The sequence below is a fragment of the Callithrix jacchus genome, chromosome 14 (genome assembly GCF_049354715.1).
Source record: "Callithrix jacchus isolate 240 chromosome 14, calJac240_pri, whole genome shotgun sequence".
Taxonomy (NCBI): Eukaryota; Metazoa; Chordata; class Mammalia; order Primates; family Cebidae; genus Callithrix; species Callithrix jacchus.
The window spans coordinates 22,023,760-22,041,381 of NC_133515.1; the positions used below are offsets into that span (position 1 = coordinate 22,023,760).

Here is a 17,622-nt window from a genome sequence, read left to right on the forward strand (position 1 = left end):
ATTATTATGTAATTAGATTACTTTCTTACAGCAGAACATGTATTTGTTAATTCTAGGTAGTGGAGCATTGGATGAGATTCTTCTGTGTACTACCTCACAGTATAGAGAATCATTTCAGAACAAAATAGTTTTAAAATCCAAATATATACAAGTTAAAAATTTTTAAAAATATATACTTATAGCTTCCAGTAATAAGGGCTACTCTTACAAGACCATTCTCATCACATAAGTATAAGATGTAGAAAAAAGGCCCCAACTACACATATATCACTTTTGGTTACTCTTCTGACAGTTTTTGGAGAGGAACCAAAAGCTGTCAGAAGCTGGGAAGAATTTTTACTTGGACAAAAGGAACCACACTGGATGAATTTCCAGGTTTTTCATATTTATGCATTTATTTATTTTTGCCTTATGGCCCAGTGTGGCAGCTACAACTTAGCTACAAACCCAGTCTTACTGGCTTAAAGAACCAAGAAATAGAGTTCTGAGCATGACAATAAAGGGAAGGGGGAACATTTCAGAAATGAGAGAACCAAAGGGAGGCCCTTAAATTCAGCATATAAATTGGGTCTAAATCTTTGGTGGACCCTTGAACTATGCATGCATGGACAGATCAAAGCAGCCCACCTAAGGCTGAAGAATGTAGTTCAATTGCCATGTTGACCAGGTTAACTACCAGTTAAAACTAAAAGCCAATCCTCTTCTCCTGGAGAATTTTTGGTTACAGGCACCAAACCAAGGTGATGGACTATATATTAAAAAGATGTAAAACAGGCCGGGCGTGGTGGATCACGAGGTCAAGAGATTGAGACCATCCTGGTCAACATGGTGAAACCCCATCTCTACTATAAATACAAAAAATTAGCTGGGCATGGTGGCCCGTGCCTGTAATCCCAGCTACTCAGGAGGCTGAGGCAGGAGAATTGCCTGAACCCAGGAGGCGGAGGTTGCAGTGAACCAAGATCGCGCCACTGCACTCCAACCTGGGTAACAAGAGTGAAACTCCGTCTCAAAAAAAAAAAAAAGACGTAAAACGAAAAAAATTACAATGTAATTGAAGGCCAAATGCCACAATAAAAACAAACAAAATCAATCCTCTTCAGAGGACCCTAACAAAACCCAAGGTTTAAAACATATTCCTCACAATGTTCATAATACAATCCAATGTTACTGGGCATACAAAGAAATGGTGAAACTTGACTTACACTCAAGGAAAGCAATACTGAGATGACCCAGATATTGGAATTTACAGATAATGATTTTACAACACCCATCATATAATTATGCTCAAAATATAAAGGAAAACATGCCCACAATGAATGAAGATAAGGATTCTTAGAGAAAAGAGAAACTATAAAAAAAAGAAACAAGGCCAGGCAGGGTGGCTCACGCCTGTAATCCCAGCACTTTGGGAGGCCAAGGCAGGTGGATCACAAAGTCAAGAGATTGAGACCATCCTGGCCAACATGGTGAAACCCCATCTCTATAAAAATACAAAAAATTAGCTGGGCCTGGTGGCATATGCCTGTAATCCTAGCTATTGGGGAGGCTGAGGCAGGAGAATCGCTTGAACTCAGGAGGTGGAGGTTGCAGTGAGCCGAAAACACACAATTGCACTCCAGCCTGGGCAACAAAAGTGAAACTCCATCTCGGGGGGGGGAAAAAAAAAAAAGGAAAAGAAAGAAACAAGTCAGGCCAGACGCAATGGCTCATGCCTATAATCCCAGCAATTTGGGAGGCCAAGGCAGCTGCATCACTTGAGGTCAGCAGTTTTGAGACCAGCGTGGTCAACATGATAAAACCCTGTCGCTACTAAAAATACAAAAAAATTAGCGGGCATGGTGGCACATGCCTATAATCCCGGCTACTCACAGATGGAGATGGGAGAATCACTTGAACCAGGGAAGCAGAAGTTACAGTGGGCCGAGATTGTGCTACTGCACTTCAGCCTGGGTGACAGAGCAAGACCCTGTCTCAAAAAAAAAAAAAAAGAAAAAGAAACAAGTAGAAGTTCTGGACTTGAAAAATAAAGTCATTCAATGCATAACAATGTTTTAGTCAATGCAGGATGGCATATATACTATGGTGATCCCACATTTTAATATATTTTTCTTTTTCTATATTTAGATACACAAATCCTTGCCACTGTCTTACAACTATCTACAGTGCACAGTACAGTTACATGCCACCCAGGTTTGTAGCCTAGGAGAAATGGGCTATACCATATACTAGGAGTGTAGTAGTCTCTGCCATCTAGATTTGTGTAAGTTCACTCTACGACAAAATCATATACGGCTTCTCAGATGTATTCCTGTTGTTAAGAACACGTGACTGTAAGTGAAAATTCGGTAGAAGACAGAATGAAAAGTGACTGTAATAACAGGTCAATAAAAATGATCCAACCTGGGCTGGGTGCAGTGGTTCACGCCTGTGAGCCCCGCATTTTGGAAGGCTGAGGTGGGTGGATCACTTGAGATCAGGAGTTCAAGGAAAGCCTGGCCAAAATGATGAAACCCTCTCCCTACTAAATCACACAAATTAGCTGGGCATGGTGGTATGTACCTGTAATCCTAGCTACTCAGGAGGCAGAGGCAGGAGAATTTATTGAACACAGGAGGCGGAGGTTGCAGTGAGCTGAGATCACGCCACTGCACTCCAGCCTGGGCAACAAAGCGAGACTCCATCTCAAAAAAAAAAAAGATCCAATCTGAAGAAAATGAGAAAAAAAGAGAACATGCATGCGTGGGACAGATCAAAGCATCCCACCTAAGGGCTTGACATTGAGTAATGCCTATGGAACAATATCAAAAGGGTTAACATAGAGCAATGTTTTTAGAAATAATGACAGAAAACTAGCAATTACATTTTAAAAAACAAATTTGAGGCTGGGAGTGATGGCTCAGGCCTGTAATCCAACATTTTGGGAGGCCAAAGCTGGTGGGTCACCTGAGGCCAGGAGTTTGAGACCAGCCTGGCCAACATGGTGAAACCCCATCTCTACTAAAAATACAAAAAATTAGCCGGGTGTGGTGGCAGGCATTTGTAATCCCTAGCTACTCTGGAGCTGAGGCTGCAGTGAGCCAATATTACGCCACTGCACTCCAGCCTGGGCAACAAGAGCAAAACTCTATCTCAAAAAAAAAAAAAGAAAAGAAATGAAAGAGGAAGGAAGGAAGGGAGGGAGGGAGGGAGGGAGGGAGGGAGGGAGGGAGGGAAAGAAAAGACAAATTGGAGAAGACCTGCAAACTCCAATTAGGTCTACATAAAGAAAACTTTAGGCATTTCCAATCTACTAAAAATTAAAGACAAAATCTAAAGAACAGAGAAAAAATAACACATTATGGTGGCCAAGTGCAGTGGCTCACACCTATAATCCCAGCACTTTGGGAGGCTGAGGTGGGCAGGATCACCTGAAGTCAGGAGTGTACAACCAGCCTGGCCAACATGGTAAAACCCTGTTTCTACTAAAAATACAAAAATTAGCCAGGAATGGTGGTGGGTGCCTGTAATCCCAGCTACCTGGGAGGGTGAGGCAGGGTAATTGCTTGAACCCAGGAGGCAGAGGTTGCAGTGAGCCGAGATCTGACCAACTGTACTCTAGCACGGGCGACAGAGAGACTCTGTCTGAAAATACGAAAACAAAAACAAAAAACCAACAAAAAAACCCCACACATTATATTCAGAAAACTGCTGCCTACTAATTAGAAATGACAGAGACTAAGAGGAGACAGTGTAACAACTTTTAAGGGCTGAAAGAAAAATAACTGTCAACTCAGAATTGTATATCCAGTGAAAGATTCCTTCAAGTGAAGCAAAATAATGACATTTTCAGATAAATGAAAACCAAGAGAATTTGTGGCCAGCAACCTGCACTATAAACAAATGCTAAAGGAAGATTTTCAGGCTGAAGGAAAATTGTAAGCAATGAAAACTTGAATACTGTGGCAGGAATGAAGAGCACTGGAAGTAATAAATATGCAGATGACTGCCTATAATTGCTTGTATTCTTCAAAAAATCAAATCATAAGACCTCAGGCACACCCAAATCTATGAACATTCTACGGAATAAATTACCTTTTTCTTCAAAAATATCAATGTCAAAGACAAAGTTTAAAGATCTTTCATAAATTACAGGAAACTAAATAGACACCCCAACTAAATACAATGAGTGATTCTGGGCTGGTTGCTTGTGGCACAGAAAAAAAAAAGTTGCCATAAACCGTATTTTTGGAACATAGTCAATATATGTAAATAAGGACTATAAAACAGTATGCTAGTGTCAAGTTTCCTCTCCTGATTGACTACACCATTCTCCCTCTTCCTTACCCATCTGGCACTGGTACATGTTCCGTGGACTCTGGTTGTGATCAGAGAAAGGGATGAAGTTGGCGATCACACTCAGCAGGCTGTGTGGAAAGAGTTCCTGGTGTGTGGTAACTCCAGCAAAAACTTCATCCTCATAGATAGCGACATTCATGAAGATCTGGGAGAGTGGATGTCCAAGGCACAAAATAACTGCGACTGTTTACACATTAACTCTTACCTTTCTCAGAGTTCGATACTCAAAGACTCAAAGACTCAAAAGAAAACCTTTCCCACCCAGCATCATGAGTGCTGAATGGATCAACTGGGAAGCACAGGGAAGCATCCAGTTAGAAATACCACTAGCTTTACATACTTCACTCTAAATCTATCCCAGACCAATTGTGAAGGGAAATAGGAAGAATAATTTTTAAGGAGCACAAAGCCTATAATTTTGCAATTGCAATTATGTAGGCAAAGACTGAGTGTGAATCTAATGGAATGTTCTCACTTCACCAGCTGAGGCAGAGCCAGGTTCTAAAGAGCTCTGGGAGCTAGACAGGATGGGAGGCAGGAAATGTGACTACCAGCCCTCTCTCAGGTTCCACAGAGTGAGTTCAGACATGGAAACTGCTTTGTGCTGGTCACAGAGGTGGTGGAAAGTCTGACTTTCTTTCAAATGTCCAACTGTTATTTTAACACTAACAATCCTTTTAAAAAGGAAGAGTTAAGTCTCTGAAAGTTATATACTATACAAATAAGCACATACACTCCTCCATCACACATATATATTTACCTGTTCCATAGTTCCAATTAGTTCTTCTTTGCCCAATTCCAAGTTCTGCACAGGCCGTATCAGTCTACAAGGAGTGGTAAAAAGGAACAATCCTGGGTACAGACTTGGCTTTCCTGTCATGGGTATAAGGACCACTTCCATCCAGGGAGGAATTCTTTTCTCTCTCAACACCTGTTTTCAACAAAAACAGAATTTAACAAACCTAGTGTCTCAAAGCCATGGCTGTTGCTGCCAGTCTTAGGCCCCATGGAATGCCACTCATCCACAATCGGGCACAGTAAAAGCCCTGCTTCCTTGAGTGCTCAGCCTGTCTAGCAGGCAAATCACTAACTACTGAGGCTAAGGATAAGGTACACCATGAATGCACATCTAGACACACTAAAGGAAATTCTGTCCTTTGTGATCTAAAATACAGGAGATTATTGGTTTTATTTTTAAATGTAATAACCCAAAAACTCATGGGTGGGCTGGGCATGGTGTAATCCCAGCACTCTGGAAGGCTGAGATGGATGGATCACTTGAGCCCAGAAGCTCAAGACCAGCCTAGGCAACGTGGTGAAACCCCAGCTCTACAAAAAATAAAAAAATTAGGCCGGGCGCAGTGGCTCAAGCCTGTAATCCCAGCACTTTGGGAGGCCAAGGCGGGTGGATCACGAGGTCAAGAGATTGAGACCATCCTGGTCAACATGGTGAAACCCCGTCTCTACTAAAAATACAAAAAATTAGCTGGGCATGGTGGCGTGTGCCTGTAATCCAAGCTACTCGGGAGGCTGAGGCAGGAGAATTGCCTGAACCCAGGAGGTAGAGGTTGCAGTGAGCCAAGATCGCGCCATTGCACTCCAGCCTGGGTAACAAGAGTGAAACTCCATCTCAAAAAATAAAAAATAATAATAATAAAAATAAATAAATAAATAAATTAGCTGAGTGTGGTGGTGCATGACTGTGGTCCCAGCTACTTGGGAGGCTGAGGTGGGAGAATCACTTGAGCCCAGGAGGTTGAGGCTGCAATGAGCCAAGATCACATCACTGCACTCCAGCCTGGGTGACAGAGTGAGACTCTGTTTCAAAAACAAAACAAAAAAACTCCAACGAACTCATGGGTGAAAGGAGAAATAAAAACCTAAATTACAAAAACCTGAAAACAAAAATCATGTGTCAGAACTCATGGGAATTCACAGCTAAATGTATTACCATTAAAAAGAAGATGTTTGGTGGAGGGGGACACAGGGAGATGCTGGTCAAAGGGTATAAAGCTTCAGTTATGCAACAGAATTAAGTTTCTGGAGATCTCATGTACAGCTTGTGACTATAGTTAAGAATACCATATTGCCTACTTGAAATTTAAAAGCGGATCTCAAGTGTCCTCATCCCCCTACCCTCCACAATGCTAACCAAAAAAAGGAGAATGAAAATAAATTATTTAAACAAAAGCTAAAAAAGAATAAGGTAAACCAAAAGAAAGCGCAAATTATAACAAAGATAAAATCAGACTGATGAGGCAGGCAGATCACTTGAGGTCAGGAGTTCAAGACCAGCGGGGGCAATGTGGAGAAACCCCGTCTCTACTAAAAATACAAAAATTACCCCGGCATGGTGGTGTGCACCTGTAATCCCAGCTATTTGGGAGGCTGAGGCAGGAGAATCACTTGAACCTGGGAGGCAGAAGGTACAGTGAGCCAAGATCATACCACTACACTCCAGCCTGGGCGACAGAACAATACTCCGCCTCAAAAAAAAAAAAAAAAAAAAAAAAGGAATGATTGAATGATTGTTTAATGGGTACAGAGTTTCCATCTGTGACAGAGAGAAAGTTCTGAACATGGTGATGACTGCACAACAACATGAATGTACTTAATACCACTGAACTATACACTTGATCAAATCTCATGCTCTCTGAGCATCAAAGTAAGTAGTAACAGAATACTCACAAAATTTAACAAGCATCTATAAATCTGTGCTAACATAAATAAATGAATAACTAATAGAAAAGAAAGCCCTCTCTTACAGAATAGCAACTAATAAAGATAGAACAAATGACTGGGGGAAAACACCATGTGGTAACCATCACAGTAATATTAACTCATCAAAGAACCACCAATGTAATAGTAATTCAGCAAATAATTCATCAACTACTGGGTGAAAATGTGAAGAAAAGGGGCTCCACATAGCTTTCAACTATCTCTCCACGAGTTACTTATTACAGAGAAAACAGAAACTATGTGAATTAACCTAAAGAACACAACCTTGAGGGGATCAGTTAACATGACCCATAATGGGACAACCAACGTCATGTGCTTCCTGAAATGATAATGTGAGTCTCATCAGGAGGAAGCAAAACATAAACCTAAATTACAGGAGAGCTGTAATATTGTTAAATATCTATTTGGTTTTCCACCCTGTTTCCTGGCATACAATTCCTAAAATCCTTACACTTTGCAAAGTGATGTCTTTTTGCATGCTAGTCAGATGCACAAAAATCACTTGAACCAGACAGATCACTTGAGGTCAGGAGACCAGCCTGACCCAGATGGTGAAACCCTGCCTCTACCAAGTATACAAAAAATTAGCCAGGCATGGTGGTACGTACCTGTAGTCTCAGCTACTCGGGAAACTGAACCACAAGACACTGACTCAAAAAATTAAAACAAAAGACTGGTGGTTGACAGCATCTAGGTGGGCTTCAGGACGGGGCTGGTTACCAGAAAGACCAAGCCAGGATTAGAGGATTGGGACTTTTAGCCTTACCTTCAACCTCCAGGAAGGGAATAGGGGCTGGAGGTTAAGCTAATCACCAATGGCCAATGATTCCATCAGTCATCCTATGTAACAAAGCCTCCATAACAACCCAAAGGACTGGGTCAGGGAGTTGCCAGGGTAGCCAGGCATGGTAGTGCACTCCTGTGGTCAGGCAGCTTGGCAGCCTGACGTAAGAGGACCACTTAAGCCTGGGACATCAAGACTGCAGTGAACTGTGATTGTGCCACTGCACTCTAGCCTAGGCAACAGAATGAGACCCATCTCTTAAAAAAAAAAAGAAAAGAAAAAAGAGAACATTACTGAGACAACTGGTGGAATTTGAGTATCAACTATGGATCCCACCCACATGACCTTCTCTGATTTTCAGAAATGTACTGGGGTTATTGAAGAGAAAGTCCTTGTTCTTAGAAAAAATACACTAAAATATTTATGGAAAATGGGACAATGTCTGAATACTGCTCTCAGATGGCTCAAAAGAAACAAATTATCAAGAGCATATAGAAGATAAAGCATGTGGGGCAAAGCATAGTAACTGGTGGATTTGGGTAATGTGTATATAGGAGGGTCCTAGGTACTGATAAAACATATTTGCTCTAAGTGTAAAATTATATCAAATGAGCCACACAGTTACATTTCTAAGAATATACTCAAAAGAATTAAAAGCACAAGGACTTAAATAGATATTTGTACACTCACGTTCATAGCAGTGTTATCTGCAATGACCAAAAGGCAGAAACAACCCAAGTGACCAACAGAGCACTGAAACTAAAACTAAAATTTAGCTTAAACATTTTTTTTAAATAACACAGAATAGAATATAAACCACAAACTCATCATGTTGCCAAAGGACAATTCTTTCAATGGCATTATCAAAGCAATAAATACTCGTCACTAGGAGGAAATCCCAAAGATAAGTTATTCAAAGAATGTCATTCTACTTTTTAAAGATGTATTTTCAAAACCTAGGAGGCAATGGAGTGTAACTTCTACCTTGCATATTTTGAATATTATGGAAATATCTGTATTTTGAGATCCCTCAGATGCCACTGGTATTAAGAAGGGGGAAAAAGGTTAAAATTAGTTAGATAAGCAGACTGGGGTGCCTCAATGAAACTACCAAAGAATGTATATGGGTCAAATATCTGTCACTGACCCCAACCAATGAAACCAGTATAAGGCAAGCCTCTGTCACCAGAGGGAATGCACAGGCATTTTGGACATTCTGACCCCTGACCACCTGATCACTCTAGACTACCCAAGGGTTAACCCAAAAACTAGAAAAGAACTGAAAACCTAAGGTCAAGAAATAGGACAATTCACAAAGCTCAAGCCCACCTTAAAATGACGAAGAGAATCTGCAATGCCCAGAGCAAGCTCCTTATCCACCCAGCCAACCATGACGCCGTCCAGCAGGACAGGGTAGCACTCACTGTACGGTTGGTGGGGAGCTCCATCAACAGGAGTGACCCCTGGTAAAGGGAACAAACAGCACAATCACATTAGAATGCTTTATCCAACATTCCAGATTCCCTCCAGATGGGGTCAACAGCTGCTGGATCAGTTCAGATATCAAATTATCCTTGTCTCTAAAACAGGTACAGGCATTATTTCTTTTAATTGCACTTCAAAGATATTTCAAGTGGGCTTATCAATGCCATTTTTCCAACAGCGTGTGTTCCCTTTGTTTCTTTGTGTTGGCATTTTGGTAATTCTTGCAGTATTTCAAATATATTATTATTATACCTGTAATGGTGATCTGTGATTAATGAACTCTGATGTTACTACTGTATTTGTAGATGTGGTAGAAATATCAAGACAAGGCTGGGTGCAGTGGCTGACGTCTGTACTCCCAGCACTTAGGAAGGCTGAGGCAGGCGGATTATGAGGTCAAAAGATTGAGACCATCCTGGCCAACATGGTGAAACCCCGTCTCTATTAAAAATACAAAAATTAGCTGGGTGTGGTGGCATGCGCCTGCAGTCCCAGTTACTCAGGAGGCTGAGGCAGGAGAATTACTTGAACCTGGGAGGTAGAGGTTGCAGTGAGCAGAGATCACGCCACTGCACTCCAGCCGGGTGAGAGAGTGAGACTCCATCTAAGAAAGAAAGAAAAAAGAAAGAAAGAAAGAAAAGAAAGAAAGAAGAAAGAAAGAAAGAAGGAAGGAAGGAAGGAAGGAAGGAAGGAAGGAAGGAAGGAAGGAAGGAAGGAAGGAAGGAAGGAAGGAAAAGAAAAGAAAAGAAGGGAGGGAGGGAGGGAGGGAGGGAGGGAGGGAGGGAAAGAAAGGAAAGAAAGAAAGAAATAGCAAGACAACTAGAATTAGAAGTAGAGCCTAAAGCTGTGACTGAATTGTTGCAATCCCATAACCAAACGGAACAGGGGAGGAATTGTTTCTTAGAGAATAAACAAAGAAAATGGTTTTTTTTTTTGGTTGTTCTGTTTTTGAGACAAAGTCTTCCTCTGCTGCTCAGGCTGCAGTGCAGTGGCATGATCATGGCTCACTGCAACCTCAACCTCCTGGACTCAAGCAGTCCTCCCACCTCAGCCTCCCGAGTAGCTGGCAGGTGTGTGCCACCAGGTTTGGCTAATTTTTATTATTTTTTTGTAGAGACAGCATCTCCCTATGTTGCCTAGGCTGCTCTTGAACTCCTGGGCTCAAGCAGTCCTCTCACGTTGGCCTCCCAAAGTGCTGGAATTACAGGCCTGAGCCACTGCACCCAGCAGAAAATGGTTTCCTGAGATGGGATCTCAAGAAATGAGAAGATGCTGTGAACACTGTTGAAATGACAATGAAGGATTTAGACCAGTAAAGGGGAGAAGCACAAAATAAAAAAATCTTTTTAAAAAGGATAAGATTATTCCATAAACTTAGTTGATAAAACAGAGACAGGGTTTGAGGGGACTCAGTGCAACCTGGAAATAATCTCTTCTGTGGGTAAAATGCTATCAAACAGCATCACATGCTACAGAGAATTCTTTTGTGAAAGGAAGACTCAATTGGCGTTGCAAACTTCTTTGTTTTATTTTAAGAAATTGTCACCAGGTACAGTGGCTCACGCCTGTAATCTCAGCACTTTGGAAAGCCGAGGCAGCTGGATCACCAGAAGTCAGGAGTTCGAGACCAGCCTGGCCAACATGGTGAAACCCCGTCTCTACTAAAAATACAAAAAATTATCTGGGTGAGATGCCAGGTGCCTGTAAGCCAAGCTACTCAGGAGGCTGAGGCAGGAGAATCACTTGAACCCAGGAGGCGGAGGTTGCAGTGCAGTGAATTGGGATCATGCCATTGCACTCCAGCCTGGGCAACAAAAGTGAAATTCCATCTCAAAAAAAGTAAAAAAAAAAAAAAAAAAAAAAAGAAGTCGTCACAAGCTATCTTAACCTTCAGCAACCACCACCCTGATCAGTCAGCAGCCAGTAATCCTGAAGCAAGACCTTCCACCAGAAAAATGATTACAACTTACTGAAGGCTCAGATGATTTAATATTTTTTTTAGCAATAAAGTATTCTTAAAATTGAAATATTTACATGTTTTAAAAGACATAATGCTGTTGCACACTTAACAGACTACAGCATAGTGTAAACATAACTTTTATATGCACTGGGAAACAAAGATATTCATGTGACTCACTTTATTGCAGTGCTCTGGAACCAAACCTGCAGTATCTCCAGGGAAAGCCTGAAGTGTTTGCTGAAGTTTAAATCACTTCAGCAAGGACACACAGGAAACTAGCAACTCTGTCCTCATCAGAGTAGTAAGGAGACAGGGGCCTAAGGGAGGGAGCATTTCACTGCATTTCTTTTTAATATTTTGATTTCTAAGCCATATAAATGCATTAAATGCATTAACCTCCAAAATGTAATTATAGTGGATCCTACAGTTGATCCTCTGCTGCTCTGCCTGCCTTGGCCTTTCAAAGTGCTGGGATTACAGGTGTGAGCCACTGTGCCCGGTGACAATTTCTTTTTTTTTTTGAGACTGAGTTTTGCTCTTGTTACCCAGGCTGGAGTGCTATGGCGCAATCTTGGCTCACCGCAACCTCTGCCTCCTGGGTTCAGGCAATTCTCCTGCCTCAGCCTCTGGAGTAGCTGGGATTACTGGCATGCACCACTATGCCCAGCTAATTTTTTGTACTTTTTTTTTTAATAGAAACGGGGTTTCACCATGTTGACCAGGATGGTCTTGATCTCTTGACCTCATGATCCACACACCTCAACCTCCCAAAGTGCTGGGATTACAGGCTTGAGCCACCATGCCTGGCTATTTCTTAAAATAAAACAAAGGAGTTTGCCACACCAATTAAGCCTTCCTTCCAAGAAAGATTTCTCTGTAACATATGATGCTGTGTACATTTGCCTACTTGCTACATTATATCTGTAAGCACAAAATTCATACTAGGGATGCTTTCAAAGTCATTCCAGGACATGCAGCAAAAAAAAATTGAGTCCCCTGATGTGAATGCTCCCCACAGCTGAAGTCAAACAAGATGATGCCATGCCTCCTTGTCAGCTCATGTTGTATATAAGCATCCTTTGCTCAGTCTGATCAGTGGCACATTTTTAGCATTTGTGCCCTTTTTGTTGGAGTGATTTCACTGTTTTAGTAATAGCCTCCAGGCCAGGCATGGTGGCTCACACCTGTAATCCGAGCACTTTTGGAGGCCAAGGCAGAAGGAATGCTTGAGGCCAGGAGTTTGAGACCAGCCTGGATAACATAGCAAGACCTCATCTCTACAAAAAAAAAAAAAAAAAAAACAATTGCCTCCAAGTGCAGCACTGAAGTGCTGCATAGCATTCACATATGCAAAAAGGCTGTGATGTGCATAACAGAAAAAAACGTGTTAGATAAGTTTACAGTTACAGTGCTGTTGGCCGAGAATTCAGTGCTACCACATGAATAATATATATTTTCCAAGGGTGTCTTCCAACAGAAACACACAAAAAACAAGGCTACACATATTGATCAGCTGACAAAAATGTAACCAGAGGCTCTCAGGAACCTAACTCTGTACTTCCCCTAGGCACAGTGGTTCAATATTCACTGGTGACTTTAAAGATGACGAGTACTACAAATAATGAGAATCACCTGAAATTAAGTAAAAAAGGAATACTCTTCTATGAACCATAAATGCATTCTGAAGACATCAAATGTTTGTTAGAGTGTCACAGGATACCCACTTCGTGTTTCATCTGTCATCCCAATGTGAACATCTCTACCAAAAGTTAGGTAGCAGTCTTCTTCTCCAGCGCCAGAGCAAAAATCCCTTCCCCATCTCTTTTTTCTGCAGTTGGATATATTTCCTACTGCTCCACTTTATTTTTTTCTCCTTTCTACCCTCTCCTGGATTTTGACATGTTTAATCACCAGTAACAAACTTCTTTTCCTCATAGAGGATAACCCTTCAAATTACACTGATTACATCTTCTAAATCCTTAGTATTTCTTGATTACTTTCTGTGGGGCCCTCTTCTTACAGGCCACTCTTGCTGTCTGTTTTTTTTTTTTTTTGACAGTCTTACTCCTGAATTTTTAGTAGTGATGGGGTTTTGCCATGTTGGCCAAGCTGATCTCAAACATTTGACCTCAAGTGATCTGCCCACCTCTCCCAAAGTGCTGGGATTACAGGTGTGAGCCACCACACCTGGCCAGGCCACTCTAATTGGAAGAGTACTTTTAAAGCAGAACTTTGAGTCAATGCCCTTCTAGTTGCTTGAGAATACCTATCACCTGATCCCCCTGAACTGGAAGTTTTACTGTATAAATATTAATCCCACTGGAGACCCTGTCCACAGATCACTGAAGACAGAACATTTCTAGTCTCTAAATCACAAATGGAGAACCCTGAGACTAGAAGACTACAGAGAAGGCTGACATCTTTAAGTATGAAGGTAAATTCAAATCAAGCATCAGGCCAAGGATTAGATAGCTTTCTAGCCAAAGCAGAGACAGAGACAACAACTATAGGGTTATCAGGAAAAAAGGTTATGTATCTGATGACATCAGGGTAGACTGGAAAACCTCCTTTTAAACTGTCCTCCTGCAAACCAACACTGTTTTCTACTTAGAAATGCAAAGATCCAACATGAGATGCAAGGAGAATGACCCAAAAAACTACTCAATAGCTTCTACACTTCCAACATTAACGAGAAGTCTTTTTCAAACACTTTGGCATCATTCTTATTAATCTTTTTTTTTTTGAGATGGAATCTCGCTCTGTTGCCCAGGCTGGAGTGCAGTGGCATGATCTCAGCTCACTGCAACCTCTGCCTCCTGGGTTCAAGCTAATTCTCTGCCTCAGCCTCCTGAGCAGCTTGGTTTACAGGTGTTCATCACCAAACCCAGCTAATTTTTATATTTTTAGTAGAGATGGGATTTCATCATCTTGGCCAGGCTGGTCTTGAATTCCTGACTTCATGATCCACCCACCTCGGCCTCCCAAAGTGCTGGGATTATAGGCACGAGCCACTGCATCCAGCCTCATTTATTTTTTATTTTGGAGACAGGGTCTCAGTTTTGTCACCCAGGCTGAAGTGCAGTGGCAGCAGAATCACAGCTCACTGCAGTCTCGAACCCCTGGACTCAAGTGATCCTCACTTCCATTATCTTTTTTTTATTGTTGAAAGAAAACACCCCACACCTATAACACTTAGTTTCTCCTATTTTCACTTTCAAAGAACGCATTCAGCCTTCTACAGAGGATCCAAAAAAGCAGCCCAACTCCTACACAGAAGAGTAAAAAGGAATTCTTAAAGTCTCTGCTGAATCTCCAAAAGCCGCACAACTTAACAGGTTAAAAACCACATAACCAAATAAGATGTTTATCGCTGTACACTACATACCCAAGTTGCAGAGTAAAGCTGGAATAGATGTCGTATATACAAACTGTGTGACAACCTCACATACGGCAGTTAGGTGGTTCATCAGGCCACAGGGCTCCCCGTCTGGGGTGTGCACGGGACACAAGAAGCCCCAAGACTCTGGCAGCAGTCTACGTACTGTGGTGGTCCTCATCTTGGCAAAATCAGACCCTCTGTGCACGCAGCGGAAATGGGAGAGATAGCGTATGAAGTTCAGCTTGTCAGCCACAACACAAAGTCCAGATGCTTGTAGGAGGCCAAGACCTTAATAAAACAAAAGTCACTAAAAAATGGGCCAAACTTTTAAAAAACAAATTTTTGAGGCTTTATGATGACAAAACCTCAGAGCATTCTACAAATCACAGAATGAGTTATTACAACATTTATTCTCCTAGCTCTGATGAGTGGAAAGAGTTCACACACAAAAAATATGTAAATTAATCCACAGATTTCACAAACTGTATTAGCCCCAACTAGCTCCCTAACTCCTCTACTACTTCTGAGCCTCCTTTGTGGGAGAACATTAAATGAGTTTATAAAATAGCAAGTAATTAAATTCATCTGAGAGGGTCAGAAAATACGCAACGAGTGAGCAGGCCAACGAAAGAATCAGCATCAGTAACATGGGTTTAAAAAAAAAAAACAGGCCTGGCACAGTGGCTCATGCTATAATCCCAGCACTTTGGGAGGCTGAGGTGGGCAGTTCACCTGAGCTCAAGAGTTCCAGACCAGCCTCAGCAGCATAGCAAAACCCCATCTCTACAAAAAATACAAAAATTAGCCAGGTATGGTGGCTTATGCCTGTAGTCACAGCTAGTCATGGGGTGAGGTGGGAGGATTACCTGAGCCTAGGAGGTCAAGACGGCAGTGAGCCATGATCCTGCCACTGCACTCTAGACTGGGTGACAGAGAGAGACCCTGACTCAAAAATGAAAAGAAAAAGACATTTCTGGATTCCCAATTACCACTTTTAAAGTTTCTAGGGTCATTCTCTTTTTTGTTGAGACAAGGTCTTGCTCTGTCATCAAGATAGAGTGTAGAGGTGCAATCATAGCTCACTGCAGCCTTGACCTCCTAGGCTCAAGTGACCCTCCTACCTTGGGCCTCCCAACGTGTTGGGATTACAGGCATGAGCCACCGCACCTGGCCCCTCAGGTCACTCTGAAGCAAGGCAACTGGTTTAGAGATGGGAATGTATAGTAACCCATCCAGAATTCCTAAGAGGTAAGCCTTTCTCAGAGGTCTAAGTGGTCTTTCATTATCTAGAAGGAGGCAGAGGGAATAATTTGGTTATGACACCTTGTCTAAAGCTCTTCAGACTGATAGCTGTCAAAGTCATAGTTGTGAGTAATTATTTTTTTAGTTTGCTTTTAAAAAGAAACTTCTAGGGACAGGCAACTCTACATTAAGCAAACAATTTTAAAAACATAACTAAAACAATCTATTTAATTTCACCTGTTTTAGAACGCAGATTCCCTGTAGCAAGAAGGTATTCAAATGGTTTTGTAAGGTCTAGTCCCATAGTAAAAATCTTCATCAAATTGTCAGTGTTCATGGACAAATTGGTCTTCTGAGCCTTCTTATCGAAAACTATTTTAATAGACACTAACCAACCTTCCAGTTTTTCCTGAAATAAGAAAAAACATTTAATAAAAACGTATTTTAGAAACTTTAATATAAAATAGTATGTGAGCTAGGTGTGGTGGTCACACCTATAGTCCCAGGTGGATTGCTTGACACCAAGAGAACATGAAACTGGGCAAAATGGTGAAACAAAACCCCGTCTCTACAAACAATTTAAAAATTAGGGAGAAGGGAGTGGGGTGAGGGGGTGGGGCATGCCTGTAGTTCTAACTACTTGGGAGGCTGAGGCAGAAGGATCGCTTAAGTCCAGGAGTCTAAGGCTTCAATGAGCCACAATTGTGCCATTGCACTCCAGCCCGGGAAACAGGGTAAGACCCTATCTCAATAAAATAAAATAGTATGTGTTTTAATTATCACAAACTTCATATTTATTCCCATGTAATCTGTACAACTTTTAACAAAAAGATCCACTAACATACCCTGGATATGAAAAACATCAAAACCAAAAACCTGAAAGAGAGCTTTACAGGTGCAGAAAGAATAGCTCTTCAACGTCACATACTCCTTCACCTGTTACACTTCCAATCATGTAAACACAGCGCATCTTCATCTATGCTGCCAACACTCAGTGAAATGGCTAAAGAAGGCTGCAATTCCAAAATTACAGCTAGATTGGAGGAACAAGTTCTGGTATTCTGAAGCACTGCAGGCTGAATACAGTTAACTATATTTGTTGTATATTTTCTCACTGCAGCCTCAACCTCCTGGGTTCAAGGGCTCCTCCTGCCTCAACCTCCCAAGTAGGTGGGACCATAGGCCACCATACCTGGCTATTTTTTTTTTCCCAGAAGACAAAACAATACCCTTTTTATTTTTTAAAACTCTGGTAAAATAGGTTTCCATAGGACATCCCACTCAAAAAGAATTAATGTAAACCAACCTGCCTGTCGGTTAGTCACACTATACAGACTTCAGGAGTGTTTACAGATAACTAGAGTATTTACAAATGCTATCCCTTAGGTAGTAAAGTTTTGTTGCAATTTTTCCAGCACATATTCCACAGTAAAATAAAGGGGGTATCAATATACCCCTTCTCTTGTATAAAATGTTCTTGTATAAAAATTCTTAACAAATAGAGAAAGGTGATTTTCCTTAGAGAAGATTTGTTCTTGAAATATTTTTAACGATTGGAAATATAGAAATGGGATGTAGTTGTAAAAGAAGCATGTCTAAGTTAACATTCCTCTTTTAAATTAAGAACCATTAAGTTAAAATGGTCACATTCATTATTTAAAAAATGCTGTTAAATCTTATGCAAATGATTTAACA

The 17,622-nt window shown here is 41.3% G+C and overlaps 1 protein-coding gene across 3 annotated transcripts in view; it reads right to left on the bottom strand.

Moving 5' to 3' along the window:
• The window catches only part of POLR1B (RNA polymerase I subunit B), a 38,292-nt gene that overhangs the window by 4,174 nt on the left and 16,496 nt on the right, over nt 1–17,622 (bottom strand). For all 3 annotated transcript variants that reach the window (XM_008980279.6, XM_035271961.3, XM_035271960.3), the window contains 5 exons: nt 16,165–16,336; nt 14,692–14,973; nt 9,191–9,324; nt 5,099–5,269; nt 4,327–4,483 (listed from right to left, as the gene is read on the bottom strand). In XM_008980279.6, the coding sequence (XP_008978527.3) occupies nt 4,327–4,483; nt 5,099–5,269; nt 9,191–9,324; nt 14,692–14,973; nt 16,165–16,336 (916 nt within the window). The remainder of the gene's footprint in view (nt 1–4,326; nt 4,484–5,098; nt 5,270–9,190; nt 9,325–14,691; nt 14,974–16,164; nt 16,337–17,622) is intronic.